Consider the following 17,852-nt stretch of genomic DNA (forward strand, 5'->3'; position numbering starts at 1 on the left):
GACTGCAACTGATTTTGCAAAGCTCCTTCGATTTCTCATTCAAAATTTGTTGAATCCAGTGGTGTTGGCAGGGCCATCAATGGTTCAACACAACAAGCACTTTACTCCTGCGCTAGGAAAGGACTCAGTAGACCCAATAGGAATGTTCTGAAATTTTCTGGAATATGCACTGCTTGCTGCCCTCAACAGACCAGGGTGGTCCGAATACACTGGATACAAATGGAGAAACAGAAAAAGGACGCACCGACCTAGTGCATTATTGTTTAAAATAATTTATTAAAGAAACAAAGATAGGTATCATACTCACAATGGACATAATAACACAGGCATGTCAAACTGAACAAGATGTTTGATCCAAACAACATCTGAGTCCATACAATGGAACCCTGGATGACCAACTGGCTAATGCGTTTCGAGGACGTTTGGCTCTGAGGAAGAGGTTGTGTCCTCGAAACGCGTTAGAAAGTTGGTCATACAGCGTTCCATCGTATTCAAATCTACAAATGGACATGATGGATGTGAACAAATCTGAAAAAAAAATTATATATGAAATGAATAAATGTATTTGTTTCATTTATATGAAGCCACATGAGGCGATAGTAGTTCGGGCCCACAGGGAAATGAATCCAATTTTCAAATTCGTTTTATAATTCAGATTTAGAAAACAACTAATTTCATTGACTATGGATTTATGTGTATGGCCAGCTTAAGCCTCCCAATCTTAGAGGAAAGTTGGGTATGCATGTACCAAAAATCACACGATTAAGCAAGACCCGGCTGAATTTTGGTACATGGGTAACTATCTGTTCACCTGGCTTCTGTCGAACGGTCATGCATCAGTGCTTGCAACCAAAGTTGGGATCCCCCACTGTCAGAATACGAAGCAACAGCAGATCCCTGAATCAACATTGCTTGACTTCATGCAGGGATCTGTTATTATTATTATACAGGATTTATATAGAGCCAACAGTTTGCTCAGCGCTTTACAATATAACGGGAGACAGTACAGTAACAATACAGTTCAATACAAGAGGGATAGGAGCAGGGACGGACTGACAACTCATGGGGCCCCTGGGCAATAGGGGATCATGGGGCCCCTGTGTCCTTGCCCAAACTCAAAAAAGCCTATGAAAAAGGTACCAGGGGCATCTCATGGGGCCCCCTACTTCCCATAGATGATTTGAACTTCGGCTGCTCCCTGCTGAACTTGCCCGAGTTTCGAACCATCTACGGCTGGCTTTAGTGTGTATAGCCCCCGCTTAAGACTAAATTGCCTTATAGCAACCTATCAGATTGTGGCATACATTGAAAAAGGATAGCCGGAGAATAAATATGTGATGGGCTGCTATGGGATAATATTGTCTGACACAGTCCTACCCTCTAAAGCCGGCTATACGCGGGTCGAATTCCAAAATAATTTTCTTTCGAAAATATTTTCAAAGAATTTTCGTTCGAATTTCGCAACATTAATGTGAAACATTAATGGCCAATTTTCAAGCGACCATTGTATTTGAGTGGTCAGGCATGTTGGAAATTTTTTGAAAAACGAACAAATTTCAAATCAATGATGAAAGAATCAAGCGAGAAATGTACTTGAGAAAGAAATGAGTCAAAAGAGAAAACACAATACAAGCGCTCAAGTCTGTGAGCATCCCAGGGTCCCAGTATCAGACACTCGCTTAGGTGCAACCCTCTGAAGATCTGGAAATCTTGATATTACTGGAAGGAAGCAAAGAAGGGGCGCACTCTCCTCGTGCATTACCGTGATAAAAGGAAATTTACTTTAACCACTTCCAGCCCGGACACTTTCCCCCCCTTCCATTCCGGACACTTTCACCCCCTTCCAGTCCGGACACTTTCACCCCCTTCCAGTCCGGACACTTTCACCCCCTTCCAGTCTGGACACTTTCACCCCCTTCCAGTCCGGACACTTTCCCCCCCTTCCAGTCTGGACACTTTCACCCCCTTCCAGTCTGGACACTTTCCCCCCCTTCCAGTCTGGACACTTTCCCCCCCTTCCAGTCCCGACACTTTCCCTCCCTTCCAGTCCGGACACTTTCACCCCCTTCCAGTCCGGACACTTTCCCCCCCTTCCAGTCTGGACACTTTCACCCCCTTCCAGTCTGGACACTTTCCCCCCCTTCCAGTCTGGACACTTTCCCCCCCTTCCAGTCCCGACACTTTCCCCCCCTTCCAGTCCGGACACTTTCCCCCCCATTCCAGTCCGGACACTTTCCCCCCCCTTCCAGTCCGGACACTTTCACCCCCCTTCCAGTCCGGACACTTTCACCCCCCTTCCAGTCCGGACACTTTCACCCCCTTCCAGTCTGGACACTTTCACCCCCCTTCCAGTCCGGACACTTTCACCCCCTTCCTTCCCAGGTCAATTTTCAGCTTTTAGTACTATCACACTTTGGATGACGATTGTGCGGTCATGCAACACTGTACCCATATGAATTTTTTAGCATTTTTTGAGACAGATAAAACTTTATTTTGGTGGTATTTATTCACCACTGGGATTTTTATTTTTTATGCTATATAAATGAAAAAGTCCAAAACTTTTTAAATAAAGTGTTTTTCTTATAAAATTTTGCAAATAAATAATCTTTCTTCATAAATCTTGGCCAAAATTTATTCAGTTATCTTTTTAGTAAAAAAAAAAATAAAATAACCCAAATTAGTTTATGACCAAAAATTATAATTTTTTATAAAACATTTTTACATTTTTTTTTATATTATTATATTATTATTTGTTTTTTGTTTTTTACATACTGTCACCCTAGCAGTACCATGGTGACACTGTTCTACTTGTGGGGGGTTATGAAGATTTTTGATTTTTTTTTTACACTGATTGCTTTTACCCCCATAAAGGCTGTAAAAGCAATCATTTCTCCTTCTCTTTGGCTGCATTCTTGCCATTTATAAACAGCCACCCGCCCCCGCACTGCCACTGTCCGGCCGTTTATATATATGCGACGGACGGGAAGTGGTTAAAAATGACAAAAAAATGCATACTCACAAATCAAGGTTCACATACAAGCTAGGAACCAATGTGTCAGTCCGAGCAACTGGTATTGTAAAAGCAAGGTGTACTAATGCATTTCGAGGAAGGGAGTACATCTCCCAAAACACGTCAGCACACCTTGCTGTTAGAATACCGGTTGCTCGGACTGACACATTGGTTCACAGTTTGTATATGAAACTTGGTTCGTGAGTATACATTTTTTGTCATCTTTTAACCTCCTCGGCGGTATGATTCTTTCCGATTTTTTGTGCTGAAAGCGGTACATTTTTTTGCATGGAAATATGTAGTTTTTTATTGTAGGCTGTAATTTTTAGGAATAACTCACTGAAATCTGTCCGAACAAGAGTCTAGTAAACATCCCGGATATGATAAAATTTGAAGCACAAAATCAGAAATTATAATTTAATAAATAATCATAAAAAATAATAATAAATTTAATTCAATAATATAATCAAACCAAAAACACTGAAATGTGAAATACAGAGGCAAATTCGCACATCGCTGACCAAAGTCGCAGAATCGTTTTCAGTGTCTGATGATGAATTTCCCCCACGAATCATTATCACTCAATTCTGCAAGTGGTTCTGATTTACTATCGCTGTTCTCTAGCCGGTCTAAAACCGCTTTTCACGTAAAGGGACGCTTTTTGGACGCCATGGACTTTTCTAAGTTTCCAGGCAGAAAGAACATTCAAAATGCAGGCAGGGCGCCGGACAAAGCACTCGGGACAAAATGTATGTGAAATGCATTGAAATAGCAATGACAGCAAAATTGACATTTTTAAAAAATGTAAAATTTCCCGCCGGTTCCGGCGCCCGTACGTCCCGACGTCACAGGGACCGGAACACAGAAGCCGGATGCCGGCATCGGCCGGAGGAGATGGCCGGGGACACTGCAGGGGACACATCGTGGGAGGGAAGGACAAGGTAAGTGCTGCAGGGACCCCCGGAGAACGCCGCATGGTAAGCCCGAGTGTAGCTCGGGGTTACCGCTCTTGGTATAGAAATTTTACCCCGAACTACACTCGGGATTACCGCTAAGGAGGTTAAATAAACTCAATTTTATCACAGTAATGCACAAGGAGAGTGCGCCCCTTCTTTGCTTTCTTCCTGAAAAAGAAATGAGCTGTGACCTGGAAAGAAAAGAAAGTTCTTGGCCACAAAAATTCCTTCCTGTAGCAACATGAGGGTAAAATTAAAGGCTTGGTTTCGAAATCATTGGTGGCGCCATTGGATTACAAAATGCATGAAATTTCCTTTTTCTAAGGAAAATTCATTCGGAATTCGACCCGTGTATGGCCTGCATAACACGATAATGGATAAATAAGACTCATACCTGGAATAGTACATAGAGGGCTATTATCAGGAAGCAGAGGACAATGCATAGGAGAAGTGATGTACCATTACTTGATATAAAGGCTCTTCTACTAGCCCAGATCATTGCTGCACCAGAGCAAAAAAATGATCCTTGCACTTGTTTTGGTTTTAATCAACAATATGTTAAAATTGTAAATTTGCAATAATGTAAATGTGGAATAGATGCCACAGACAGGAAACCATTCCTGCAAATTCCTCGACTGACCTGTGATTACAATGTAGCAATGTAACGTATTAATTGTGTGTTACATACTTGTAGGGTAACCCAGGAGAGCCAGGTCAGCAAGGACCTTCCGTGAGTATTTTCTCTCTGTTTATCCAGTACATCTGCATATACTGTACATAGCATACATTTTTAATATGTAATTATGGATCTTTGTACTCCTACTTTTTTCTCTTACAGGGTTCCCCAGGACCTGCTGGTCCAAAGGTAAGTAACAGCATGGACAGAAAGGACTCCCAGAACATAGCTGGCCAATCAGTATCTTGGGGTTAGACTATTAAGTACAGTCCAATTTAACCATTTCCATACCGGGCACTTTTACCCCCTCCCTGCCCAGGCCATTTTTCAGGTTTCAGCGCTCTCACACTTTGAATGACAATTGCGCGGTCATACAACATTGTACCCAAACTAAAATTTTATCATTTTCTTCACACAACTAGAGCTTTCTTTTGGTGGTATTTAATCACTGCCGGGGTTTTTATTTTTTTCTAAATTAACAAAAAGACTGAAAAGACACGTTTTTCTTTGTTTCTGTTATAAAAGTTTGCAAATAAATAATTGTTCTTCATAAATTTAGGCCGAGATGTATTCTGCTACATGTCTTTGGTGAAAATAACCCAAATTAGGATGTATTATTTAGTTTGTAGGAAAGTTATAGAGTTCACAAACTATGGTATATATCTGAATATTGATCAATCCTGAAGTACTGACAGCCAATCTAATTTCTTGAGGTCCAAGAATGTCAGGACAGTACAGATATCCCCCAAATATCAGAACAGTACAGATATCCCCCAAATGTCAGGACAGTACAGATATCCCCCAAATGTCAGAACAGTACAGATATCCCCCAAATGTCAGAACAGTACAGATATCCCCCAAATGTCAGAACAGTACAGATATCCCCCAAATGTCAGAACAGTACAGATATCCCCCAAATGTCAGGACAGTACAGATATCCCCCAAATGTCAGAACAGTACAGATATCCCCCAAATGTCAGAACAGTACAGATATCCCCCAAATGTCAGGACAGTACAGATATCCCCCAAATGACCCTTTTTGCAGAGTAGACAGTCCGACGTACTTTATAAGAGAAATGGCGAGTTTTTTGAAGTTGTATTTTTTTTGTCATCATTTTTTGGAAAATAAAAAAATGAAAAAAATTATTTTCACTTTTTTTTTTTTTACATACTGTCACCAGTGCAGTACAGCATCATCATATAACTGGCATGGCGGTGATCAGGGACACTGACTGGTGACAGTATGAAAACAAAATATATGATTTTTTTAATTTTTTTTTATTATTTTTTTAAGATTTTTTTTTCATATTTCACTATGACCAAAGTAGTACAATGTTACCATAGTAACATTGTACTACTTTGGGGAAGTGATTAGTATTTTTTTTTTTTTTTACACAATTTACTTATAGCAAAGAATTACTTTGCTATAAGCAAGCATTTACCTGAATGACATCAATTCATTCAGGGTTTTTTTTTTTTTGTGCTTAGCTGTGATTTGGCCACGGTTAATCACATGACACAGCTGGGCTGTGATTGGCCCAGCTTGTGCATGTGATCGCTGTGACCATTCACAGCTAGACACACTAGTATACAATGGATGGCATGAATGAAGATAAAGGACTGGATAAGCAGATTAGCCTATGTGTACAAGATGGAGGAACTCCGCCATATGGAGGAGGATAAAATGGTGAAATTTTGGGAAAAATGAGAGGTATATAGAAAATCATATAATGGAAGAGATAAAGAGGGAGTAGGAAATTAAGAAAGAAAAAAGGGATAAATAGATTAGGAAGAAGGTGGAAATAAATTGGAAATAAAGAGGAGCCGGGAGCTAAAAAGAAGAAAACACGGAGGAAGATGGGGCTGGGGGTGGGATGGGGGGGTGGTAGGTTGGGAATGGGAGAGGGGGAATAGGTTTATTTGGGGAAGAATTGTTTAAATTAAAATATCTTTCTGTATGTGAATAATATGATTATTTATTGGTGTTAAGTAGAAAATTTAAAAATTAATAAAATATTTAAATTTAAAAAAAACAAACTATAAAGCCTTATTTCTATGAATGAAATACTTCATACCTATGAAAATGATAATCATTGTGTTTACAGGGCACTACAGGGGAGCCGGGCCCCAGTGTGCGGGTGAGTTGTGCAAGCATCACTTTTGTAATTTATAAACTATATATTTATATTATACATACAGTAAATATATATTTAAATATATATATGTATATATATATATATATATATATATATATATAAAATATATAGTTGAGTGGAGTTTTTTTATGCCTATACACGTATATATCTAGACCGGGCTTTCTCAACTAGGGTTCCATGTGTAGCACCCTCCTCCATAGGTACTAAGATGTAGATAGTTGAGTATAGTATAATATGGTCTTCTGCTTAACAGGAGATTGTTAGGCAAATTTAGTTACATAGTTATTCTGGCTGAAAAAATACAAAAGTCCATCCAGTGTGTCTCTCTCTGCTACAGTTGTTTAGCTAGTTCATCCTGTGTGCTGCTGCATCTGATTGAAGGTTCATATGTATCCAGGTAACCAAGGAAGGTTTGAGGTGGATAGTGTGAGCAATGCAGATGAGCAGTATGAATATGGATGCAGCTCCAGCCAATGGCAGGGAGTGGGGCCCCTGAGCATGCTGGGTGCTAGTATTTAGTATTAATATTCATTTAGCACATGGGATCTGGGTTCTTCTTCTTCTTCTTCCTCTTCCGCTGAGAAGGGAAGTCCAGCCAGGGAGGCGACTGCCTCCCCTGGCACTTGCTGCCAGGAAGCCTTGGGTGGTTGAGTCGAGCACCAGAATGCTGAAACCCAGGGTGCTTCTGAGAGCTGACTGAGGGGGATGTCTACAGATCATGCCTGGTATCATGGAGCAAGGTGACCTGCACCAAGGGCCTTGTAAGTACAGACTATCCAAAAGGGATCCTGAGCATGCTGGGTGCTAGTATTTAGTATTAATATTCATTTAGCACATGGGATCTGGGTTCTTCTTCTTCCTCTTCCGCTGAGAAGGGAAGTCCAGCCAGGGAGGCGACTGCCTCCCCTGGCACTTGCTGTTTAACCCCCTTGGAACCTATATAGTCAGCTGCAGGGTGTAAGCTTGAGGGGACATTGGCTGGTGTCCCAAAGAGCAACTGTCCACTAAGTTTTGCATTTCTACAGAGGGATTTTGCTTCGTCTGCTGCACATTTCTACTAAGGAAACCCACAGATCCACTTAGAAAAAGCTGTCCTCAATTGTGAAAAGTTTAATTTATAGTATCCCCTAATATCCATTCCCTATTCCAGCTCTAAAACAAAATAAAAACAACAAAAACTACAACTCATTGGAGTAATGAGCTGAAGTTGTGTGCACATGGCTATAGGAAATACTGTGTGCTTGGCTGCAGGAGAAGATCTGGGGAAAAACTTGGGCAAAATCCTAGTAGCTCCTCAATGGTAACGCTACACATGGAACCCTAGTGTTCCTCCAGAGGTTGCTAGGGGGTTCCTTGAGCAATCACCAATTTCTGCCTCACAGATAAGTTCCCACTGACACCACTGATCTTTTTAGCTATCTGTAAGGGGGTGTAAGGAACATTTTTCTCACTGACCATCACACTAATGTATCATGAGTTGTAGATATAGTAATTATTAGCAGGGGTTCCTGGAGACTGAAGAGTTATTTCAGGGGTTCCTCTTTGCTGAAAGTGTTGAGAAAGGCTGATCTTGACATACACTATTCTGTTCTGAGAGGTGAACTGGGGACAGGGGCGGACTGACAACTCATGGGGTCCCCGGGAAATAGGGGATCATGGGGCCCCTGTGTCCTTACCCAAACTCAAAAAAGCCTATGAAAAAGGTACCAGGGGCATCTCATGGGGCCCCCTACTGACCCCGGGCCCTGGGGCAGTGCCCGAGTTTCTAAATGGTCAGTCCGCCCCTGACTGGGGAACAACAAAATCAAAGCCAACAAAATAAATTTTTTCCTGGTTATGCATACATGACCCAAAGGTATCACAGATGCTAAAAAATATGTAAATTAATTTTTCTTCGAGGAAGTTTGGGTTTGAATGTTGTAGCCTACACATTATTCCTATACCTCTCCATTTCTTATGCCTTTGTTGATCAAGAACATAGAGGAAATTGGACAAGGCTTCGACGACCCCTTTAAATTGTGTTGATGCATTGTGATAAAGCAGCCCATTTTGAATGGGCTTCCTACTGACTGCAATGCATGATTTCATGGACAAACCCTTTTTTATGCACTACACCACAACACACAGATGGGTTCATCATTACAGTGAACTAATGTGAATGTCTGTTGTGGTGGGTCGTGTGGGTGTATTGTAGCTCTGTCTTAAATGAACGGTGCCACAATGCAACAAACCATGCTTTACTACAATGCATAGTGTGAGTTGGCCTATTTTTTTTTTTTTTACATTCCTCGATTTTGCATTTTTTTTATATCCATTTTGGGTTGGTGGTTTCTATTTTTTTTTTATTTGGAGAGGTCACAAGGCATATTTTTTTAAACCAAATATAACTATGACAACAGCGAGTTGTGGGTGTTTTAGGAGATGGTCCAGGAGCCTGTTCCCATTCCATGCCTGTTCACTCCCAAGGAAACAAACAGTCACATACTGGTGATGTCACTTCCTTCTTAAAACTTTATTAAGCCAGCCAAGGATACACAGATCTCCCCGCTGACATATTTCACCCTTAGGAGCTTAGTTTTCAGGGTGAAATACATCAGAGGGGAACGGTCCTCAGGAGGGGACATCCGCATATGCTTGATTGGCTCAATTCATTTTTAAGTAGAAAGTGACATCATTAGTGTGCAGTTTGTTTCTTTGAACAACCGTAAAAGAAAATTTAATCTTTGACAGTATAGAAAATGATATCAAGCTGCAGAATCCCAGAGAGTCCTTTTTTTAAAAAAAAAAATATATTGCAAAAGACTTGTCATGTACATACAGGTGCAATTTTTTAAATTAAATTAAAACTGTTATTGAACTATAACTTGTGGTTTCCACAAATAATAAACTATAGAATTATGAAATCTTATTCTAGTGCACATGTGTTAATGCTGTTCTTTCTAACAGGGGTTGCCAGGTTCACAAGGGGTTGCTGGACCTCTGGGACCTCCTGGACTTGCTGGACAAGTGGTGAGATCATACACACACCAACTTACTTTTTATGTATTGTATGTTGTATTGATGAGTACAGCTCAGGCTTCAGTTTTTTACTAATCTATTTTTATCTCCAGGGCCCACAAGGACCTCCGGGAGTTACTGGACTAGTGGTAAGTCTTGGGACAATTGCCCTCACAGCTGTGCCATGTATATGGTTCTGTGGTGAGGAATCTACTTTCCATTACACGTATCCAAATGAAAGGCACATTTTGTGTTTCTTACAGGGTGAACCGGGAAAGAATGGGCAGCCTGGAAGAGATGGGTTACCAGGAAAAGATGGGGAGCCTGGACTTTCTGGAAAGATGGTACGGCATCTACCAAGATTTTCAAACCTTGTCTTTATCTCAGCTTTGCAGTGTGACAAAAAAAAAGCAAAGTCCATTCAAAATTGGACTACTGGACCAAATGTTTTTATGTCCCTCTCAGACTCCAGTTGGCCCACAAGGCCACATCAGGTTGGTCGGACAGTTCTGGATTTGCCTAATATTTGATATTGTGGGGAATCCCTCAGGAGAGTGTGAAGCCATTGTGTAGCTGTGTAATGGACACAGCCATTGGGCACAAATGGGAAATCTAGTATGTAAATCTCATCATTTGAATCTTTGATATCCTGTTTATAAGAATCCAACATCTGATTCAACTTGCCCCCAAAATGGTCCTTTAGTAAATAAACCCTGCTGCTTGTGGGGTATAAAAAAAGGCTCTTAAAGTAGTTTTGTGAAGTTTGCGTGAGCGGACATGTTGACCTTCTTCTGAAAATGCCTGTTGCTGGAATTGTGACTTTGTACCAGGTCAGTAACTTATAAAGTAAAGTATACAAGTATAACCAGGACACTAGTATTGGCAGAAAAAGTGGTCAGAAGTAGCAATCTACATATTTCTGTCATAATGAGTTTGATTTAAAGAGAATATGTAGTGTTTTCTACTTATTTTTCTGTGGATTGGATTTCCCATCCCATTTTGTCCCAGTGACAGTTGTCACCCAGACCAATAGAGAAGGTGAATCTCCCCAACAATGACACAGCAATAAATACCTAAAGCAATCAGAAATCAGTTGCTGAATTTTGAATTATCAGTAGATCAATCAGATTGCAATAGGGCATAGAGACTTTGGTGAGACTACTCTTAACAAAACTGGGGCATCCCTCGAAAGGGGCTGCCCAGGTTTTACGTTTCACACAAAGTCCATTGAAGGCACCGAAAGAAATGTCTAAGAGTCCAAAAGTTTTTAATATAAATAAAATAAATATTGATGCACTAAAAGACAACACAGAACATCCAACACATTTCAAGGGTCCAAAAATGTCCTCTTCTTCAGGGTTTGGATATTATTAGTAGTTGAAAGGGCTAAAAAAAGAATTAATACATACATACAAAATAAATTGTATGTTGTATCAAGGTTACAATGTCAGGAGCAGTCAGTCAACAAAACATCAAAACAACATCTAAGTCCCGAGGAAGGAGGATATTTTTTGGGTCTCCATTGGTTGTCCTATGTCGCCTTTCTATAAACCGAAATTAATATTAAAAGACTCACAGACCTTTCGTTTGGTCCTATTGTTGGACAAGCATTATATTTTCTAATATAAAATAAATCTTTAATATGAAGAATTTACACAAGGAATATAAAGTAATGAGTTAGTAAATATTGATAAATAAATAAAACTAACCAAACCAACTATAGATCATTTTTGTTGTGTAATCAACATGAAATTTCTTATCAGAAGACTTCAGAAAGGATATTTAGATCTGTCAACTTGTTTGGCCTATGATGCTATAGGTGATCAATCAGTTCACTTTGACCAGATCACTACATACTTCTCTGTCTTTACATTTTGGATGTCATTTTATCCTTTTAGGGTATTCCAGGTCCGCCTGGTCCTGCTGGAGGCAAAGGAGAACCTGGAGAAGCTGGAGTTCCAGGAGAGGTAGGTCATCAACTGGCCAACAAACTATTTCCTTTGGAGCTGCACTAAGCTTCTGTCCTTTCTGCATTTATAAAACAAGAAAGCTTATTTTTGGCAAGAGAATATAAAAGCATGGAAAGGAACAAATATATGGCCAACCAAGAGACAGGGCTAAACACTTCACTGGAAATAGACATTAAAGAGTTGTTTTGTAATAAACACTTCACTGCCCCCCTGAAACTCACCTTAGACTCACCTCTCCTGATCTGTTGGTCTGCCCAGTGTTTTGGAACATAGAGGAGCTTGTGACCTTCCCCCATAGCTCCCAAGATGTAGATTAATTTACAAAAGTGCAGAAAGTAATTAAAGTGGAACTCAAGTCTTCCCCCTCCAATATACAGGGTTAGACTCCCACAAATGGATGGGGGTGGCTAGGAACATGACAAATGGGAGTTTCAGTGGGCAGGCACATTTTTTTATTATATTATTTTTGTAACAGAACCGGACCCCGACTGCACTAGGGTATTTCCGTTAGACTCCCGCTTCCCTGTCCGAAAACAGATCCACGGACACCACCGCTGACCAAACAGGAAATAGACACACCAGTGTTGGAAGGAAACCAGGAGATAGACTGCTTTATTTTAACATAGATACAAGATATATACACAGGGCGGGGAAATACACACTCAGCAACAGGAAACACATCAGCAGGCAGTCCTATCAGGGGGGAGGGCTGCCAGAAACACCCCCACAAAGCCAATACACAAACACATCCCATAATAGTTTGCTCCCAAGCAAGACACACAATAGAACAATAGGATGCAGGCACATGGCAGTGAACAATGAACAACCCCCACCTATACATGTCTACACAATAGCAGGACATTCCACCCTGTACCCCTAACAGGCACAGGGTGACTTACACATAAGAGGGATATGGGGAGCTGAGACAGGGGTCTCCCCACCTCTGCAAAGGGGGCTGTGTTCCATGGGCCCCCCACCCACAGTGACTCCTGTCACAATTTTGTTATAGTTGATAAAGACAACCAATCTCAGAAACTTTAACAATACACTTTATTATAACTTCTTCACATATTAAAACTTTAGAAATACTTGATAATACAGTTATGTATATTTTGTTTTCTAAAAAAAATGGATGTCTTCCTTAGTCACAGACAACAGAATATATATAACTAGACAATCTACAATTTCTGGGGAAATTGTGTAAAGTGTTCTTGCCGCAACCTTTACCAAATGATTGATGAAATGTAAGCAGTGCACATTGCAAGCCTTATAGTGAGAAATGCATTTCAGCTTGTATTTTGAAGCTCACAGTCCAGCCTCGTGAGTCATCTGCCTCTTGAGTGACCTTTGGTTGCTGCACCTGGAGAGGGCGGAGTAGGCTCACTGTGCTGAGACAGCTGGGTTGCTATGACAACTCACTCTGAGAGGAATGTCAGCATGCCTGTTCTAAACAGGCTTTTTAAACTTGCCAAGTTCAATTGCGTGCTAAAATTAGTATTAATTAAATATTAAAGAAAAGAAACATAGTGTCTTATCCGGGATATCAATTATTTATTTTTATTTTTATTTTAATTTTTTTTTTATTTTAATTTTAATTTTAATTTTTATTTTATTTTATTTTATTTTTAATTTTATTTTTATTTTAATTTTATGTTAATTTTAATTTTATTTTTATTTTATTTTAATTTTATTTTTATTTTAATTTTATGTTAATTTTAATTTTATTTTAATTTTAATTTAATTTTATTTTTAATTTAATTTTTATTTTTATTTTAATTTTATGTTAATTTTAATTTTATTTTTATTTTATTTTTAATTTTATTTTTATGTTAATTTTATTTTTATTTTAATTTTTTTTTTTAATTTAATTTTATGTTAATTTTAATTTTTATTTTTATTTTATTTTTAATTTTATTTTAATTTTAATTTAATTTTAATTTAATTTTTATTTTTATCCAGACTGAATAATAATACCATCTCATTTATACAGAAGGAACTGTCATTCCCACTGCAAATATTTTTTATTTATTTTAATTTTAATTTTATTTTTATTTTTATTTTAATTTTATTTTATTTATTTTTTTTAATTTTAATTTTATTTTATTTTTATCCAGACTGAATAATAACACCATCTCATTTATACAGAAGGAACTGTCATTCCCACTGCAAATATTTTTTATTTTTTATTTTTCATTCATAGTTTTTGTTTTTTCACATTGATAAATTAATTTATTTTATATATTTACACAAATCATATATTTAAGTATAATTAATTGATGTAATTATTTGATTATCGGTGGTACACTTATGAATTCATTATATCACATAAGGTAGAATATATTGGAGCGCGGTACACTACTGGCATTCGTGAACATTTTTAGTGACAGCAGGGTTAGCTGAACGTTTTGATATAAGATATGTGTAGGTGGGCTTGAAAATGAAAGAGTTATGGCAGTTTACAAATCATGTTCTGATTTTTCCTTCCACACTGCAGCTTTCTCACTTCTCACTCTAATGTGACTCAGCTGCCCCCTGAGTGACCTTTGGTGCACCTGTTACCTCAGTCAGTCACAGGTGTGTGACAAGCTCTGCTCTAAACACACTGCTCAAACTTGCCAAATTCACTGGCGATTGCCATCTTCAAACGCTTGTAGTTTTAAAAGTATAAATGCTACCGTGAAAAGGTTTATACTGTGACAATCACAAGAAACAGACCTAAATTTTGATGTATAGTATGTCTCTGCAATATTAAAAATGAAGGCACAGTCGCAGTTTAAAAACGTCCCTTAACATTTCAGGTGGCTGTGAGTGAAGTTTCAATGAAAGTCAATGGGAGGGGTTATTTGCAAACAAATGGTCATATTCTGAAAACTATCAAGAGTATGTCCTAGCCGTGAACATTTTTAGTGACAGCAGGGTTAGCTGAACGTTTTGATATAAGATATGTGTAGGTGGGCTTGATAATGACATAGTTATGGCAGTTTACAAATCATGTTCTGATTTTTCCTTTCACACTGTAGCTTTCTCACTCTAATGTGACTCAGCTGCCCCCTGAGTGACCTTTGCTTGCACCTGTTACCTCAGTCAGTCACAGGTGTGTGAGAAGCTCTGCTCTAAACAGGCTATTTAAACTTGCCAAGTTCACTGGCGATTGCCATTTTCAAACGCTTGTAGTTTTAAAAGTATAAATGCTACCGTGAAAAGGTTTATACTGTGACAATCACAAGAAACAGACCTAAATTTTGATGTATAGTATGTCTCTGAAAGATAAAAAATGAAGGCACAGTCGCAGTTTAAAAACGTCCCTTAAAATGTCTTGTGTCTAAAGTGGAGTTTCAATGAAAGTCAATGGGAGGGATGAGGTCCAAACAAATGGTCATATTCTGAAAACTATCAGGAATATGGCTTAGCTGTGAACATGTTTAGTGACAGCAGGGTTAGCTGAACGTTTTGATATAAGATATGTGTAGGTGGGCTTGAAAATGAAAGAGTGATGGCAGTTTACAAATCATGTTCTGATTTTTCTGATTTTTCCTTTACACACTCTAGCTGTGCTCTGCTGCTCAATGCATTCCTATGGGAAAATTTCGCCGCAAAAACCGCAATATTTCTTGAACGATTCGGCGAAACGTTCCACAAAGTAATAGCAATCCGATCGGGAACAATCCGCACGTTTTGATATATTACTTGTATTTGTAGTGTAAAAACTGTGGGAGGAGTTAGCGTGGCAAATATGGCTATAATAAGAAACGGAATAAGAACTAGACAATCTACAATTTCTGGGGAAATTGTGTAAAGTGTTCTTGCCGCAACCTTTACCAAATGATTGATGAAATGTAAGCAGTGCACATTGCAAGCCTGATAGTGAGAAATGCATTTCAGCTTGTATTTTGAAGCTCACAGTCCAGCCTCGTGAGTCATCTGCCTCTTGAGTGACCTTTGGTTGCTGCACCTGGAGAGGGCGGAGTAGGCTCACTGTGCTGAGACAGCTGGGTTGCTATGACAACTCACTCTGAGAGGAATGTCAGCATGCCTGTTCTAAACAGGCTTTTTAAACTTGCCAAGTTCAATTGCGTGCTAAAATTAGTATTAATTAAATATTAAAGAAAAGAAACATAGTGTCTTATCCGGGATATCAATTATTTATTTTTATTTTAATTTTTTTTTTTTTTTTAATTTTAATTTTTATTTTATTTTTAATTTTATTTTTATTTTAATTTTATTTTAATTTTATGTTAATTTTAATTTTATTTTTATTTTATTTTAATTTTATTTTTATTTTAATTTTATGTTAATTTTAATTTTTTTTTTTTTTTTTTTTTATTTTATTTTTATTTTAATTTTATGTTAATTTTATTTTTATTTTATTTTTTTTTTAAATTTAATTTTATTTTTATTTTAATTTTTATTTTTATTTAATTTTTAATTTTATTTTAATTTTAATTTTAATTTTATTTTAATTTTATGTTAATTTTAATTTTATTTTTATTTTATTTTAATTTTATTTTTATTTTAATTTTATGTTAATTTTAATTTTATTTTTATTTTTATTTTAATTTTATTTTTATTTTTATTTTATTTTTAATTTTATTTTAATTTAATTTTTTTTTATTTTAATTTAATTTTTATTTTATTTTTATTTTTATCCAGACTGAATAATAATACCATCTCATTTATACAGAAGGAACTGTCATTCCCACTGCAAATATTTTTTATTTATTTTAATTTTAATTTAATTTTTATTTTATTTTTAATTTTATTTTTATTTTAATTTTAATTTTATTTTTATTTTTATTTTAATTTTATTTTATTTTTTTATTTTAATTTTAATTTTTTTTTATTTTTATCCAGACTGAATAATAACACCATCTCATTTATACAGAAGGAACTCATTCCCACTGCAAATATTTTTTATTTTTTATTTATATTTTTCATTCATAGTTTTTGTTTTTTCACATTGATAAATTAATTTATTTTATATATTTACACAAATCATATATTTAAGTATATTTAATTGATGTAATTATTTGATTATCGGTGGTACACTTATGAATTCATTATATCACATAAGGTAGAATATATTGGAGCGCGGTACACTACTGGCATTCGTGAACATTTTTAGTGACAGCAGGGTTAGCTGAACGTTTTGATATAAGATATGTGTAGGTGGGCTTGAAAATGGAAGAGTGATGGCAGTTTACAAATCATGTTCTGATTTTTCTGATTTTTCCTTTGCACACTCTAGCTGTGCTCTGCTGCTCAATGCATTCCTATGGGAAAATTTCGCCGCAAAAACCGCGATATTTCTTGAACGATTTGGCGAAACGTTCCACAAAGTAATAGCAATCCGATCGGGAACAATCCGCACGTTTTGATATATTACTTGTATTTGTAGTGTAAAAACTGTGGGAGGAGTTAGCGTGGCAAATATGGCTATAATAAGAAACGGAATAAGAATTAGATTTCAAATATGGCAGAGAAGAGCGGTAAAAACAAACTGCTTAAAATTGCTCACTTCACTGGCGTCTTCACAATTTCTGTGGAAATTGTGTGGTGTTCTGGCCTCCACGCACTGGAGTGGGTGGAGTAGCTTTTGTCTCTCTGCTTCCTGCTCACACAGCTGGGTTCCTATGGCAACTCCCTCCACACCAAGGGCAGAGTCATGGTTATAAACACAGTGCTCAAACTTGCCGACATCACTGGCGATTGCCATCTTCAAACGCTTGTAGTTTTAAAAGTATAAATGCTACCGTGAAAAGGTTTATAATGTGACAATCACAAGAAACAGACCTAAATTTTGATGTATAGTATGTCTCTGCAATATTAAAAATGAAGGCACAGTCGCAGTTTAAAAACGTCCCTTAACATTTCAGGTGGCTCTGAGTGGATTTTCAATGAAAGTCAATGGGAGGGGTTATTTGCAAACAAATGGTCATATTGTGAAAACTATCAGGAGTATGTCCTAGCCGTGAACATTTTTAGTGACAGCAGGGTTAGCTGAACGTTTTGATATAAGATATGTGTAGGTGGGCTTGAAAATGGCAGAGTGATGGCAGTTTACAAATCATGTTCTGATTTTTCCTTTCA

The 17,852-nt window shown here is 37.4% G+C and overlaps 1 protein-coding gene across 3 annotated transcripts in view; it reads left to right on the forward strand.

Annotated features, from left to right (window-relative positions):
• Positions 1-17,852, forward strand: part of COL7A1 (collagen type VII alpha 1 chain) — a 299,769-nt gene that overhangs the window by 238,887 nt on the left and 43,030 nt on the right. For all 3 annotated transcript variants that reach the window (XM_089684078.1, XM_089684079.1, XM_089684077.1), the window contains exons 83-89: positions 4,661-4,696; positions 4,805-4,831; positions 6,748-6,780; positions 9,745-9,807; positions 9,909-9,944; positions 10,059-10,139; positions 11,694-11,762. In XM_089684078.1, the coding sequence (XP_089540204.1) occupies positions 4,661-4,696; positions 4,805-4,831; positions 6,748-6,780; positions 9,745-9,807; positions 9,909-9,944; positions 10,059-10,139; positions 11,694-11,762 (345 nt within the window). The remainder of the gene's footprint in view (positions 1-4,660; positions 4,697-4,804; positions 4,832-6,747; positions 6,781-9,744; positions 9,808-9,908; positions 9,945-10,058; positions 10,140-11,693; positions 11,763-17,852) is intronic.

Source organism: Staurois parvus, unplaced genomic scaffold (assembly GCF_062004578.1).
Source record: "Staurois parvus isolate SC_StPar_1 unplaced genomic scaffold, SC_StPar_1.0 ptg000335l, whole genome shotgun sequence".
Lineage (NCBI taxonomy): Eukaryota > Metazoa > Chordata > Amphibia > Anura > Ranidae > Staurois > Staurois parvus.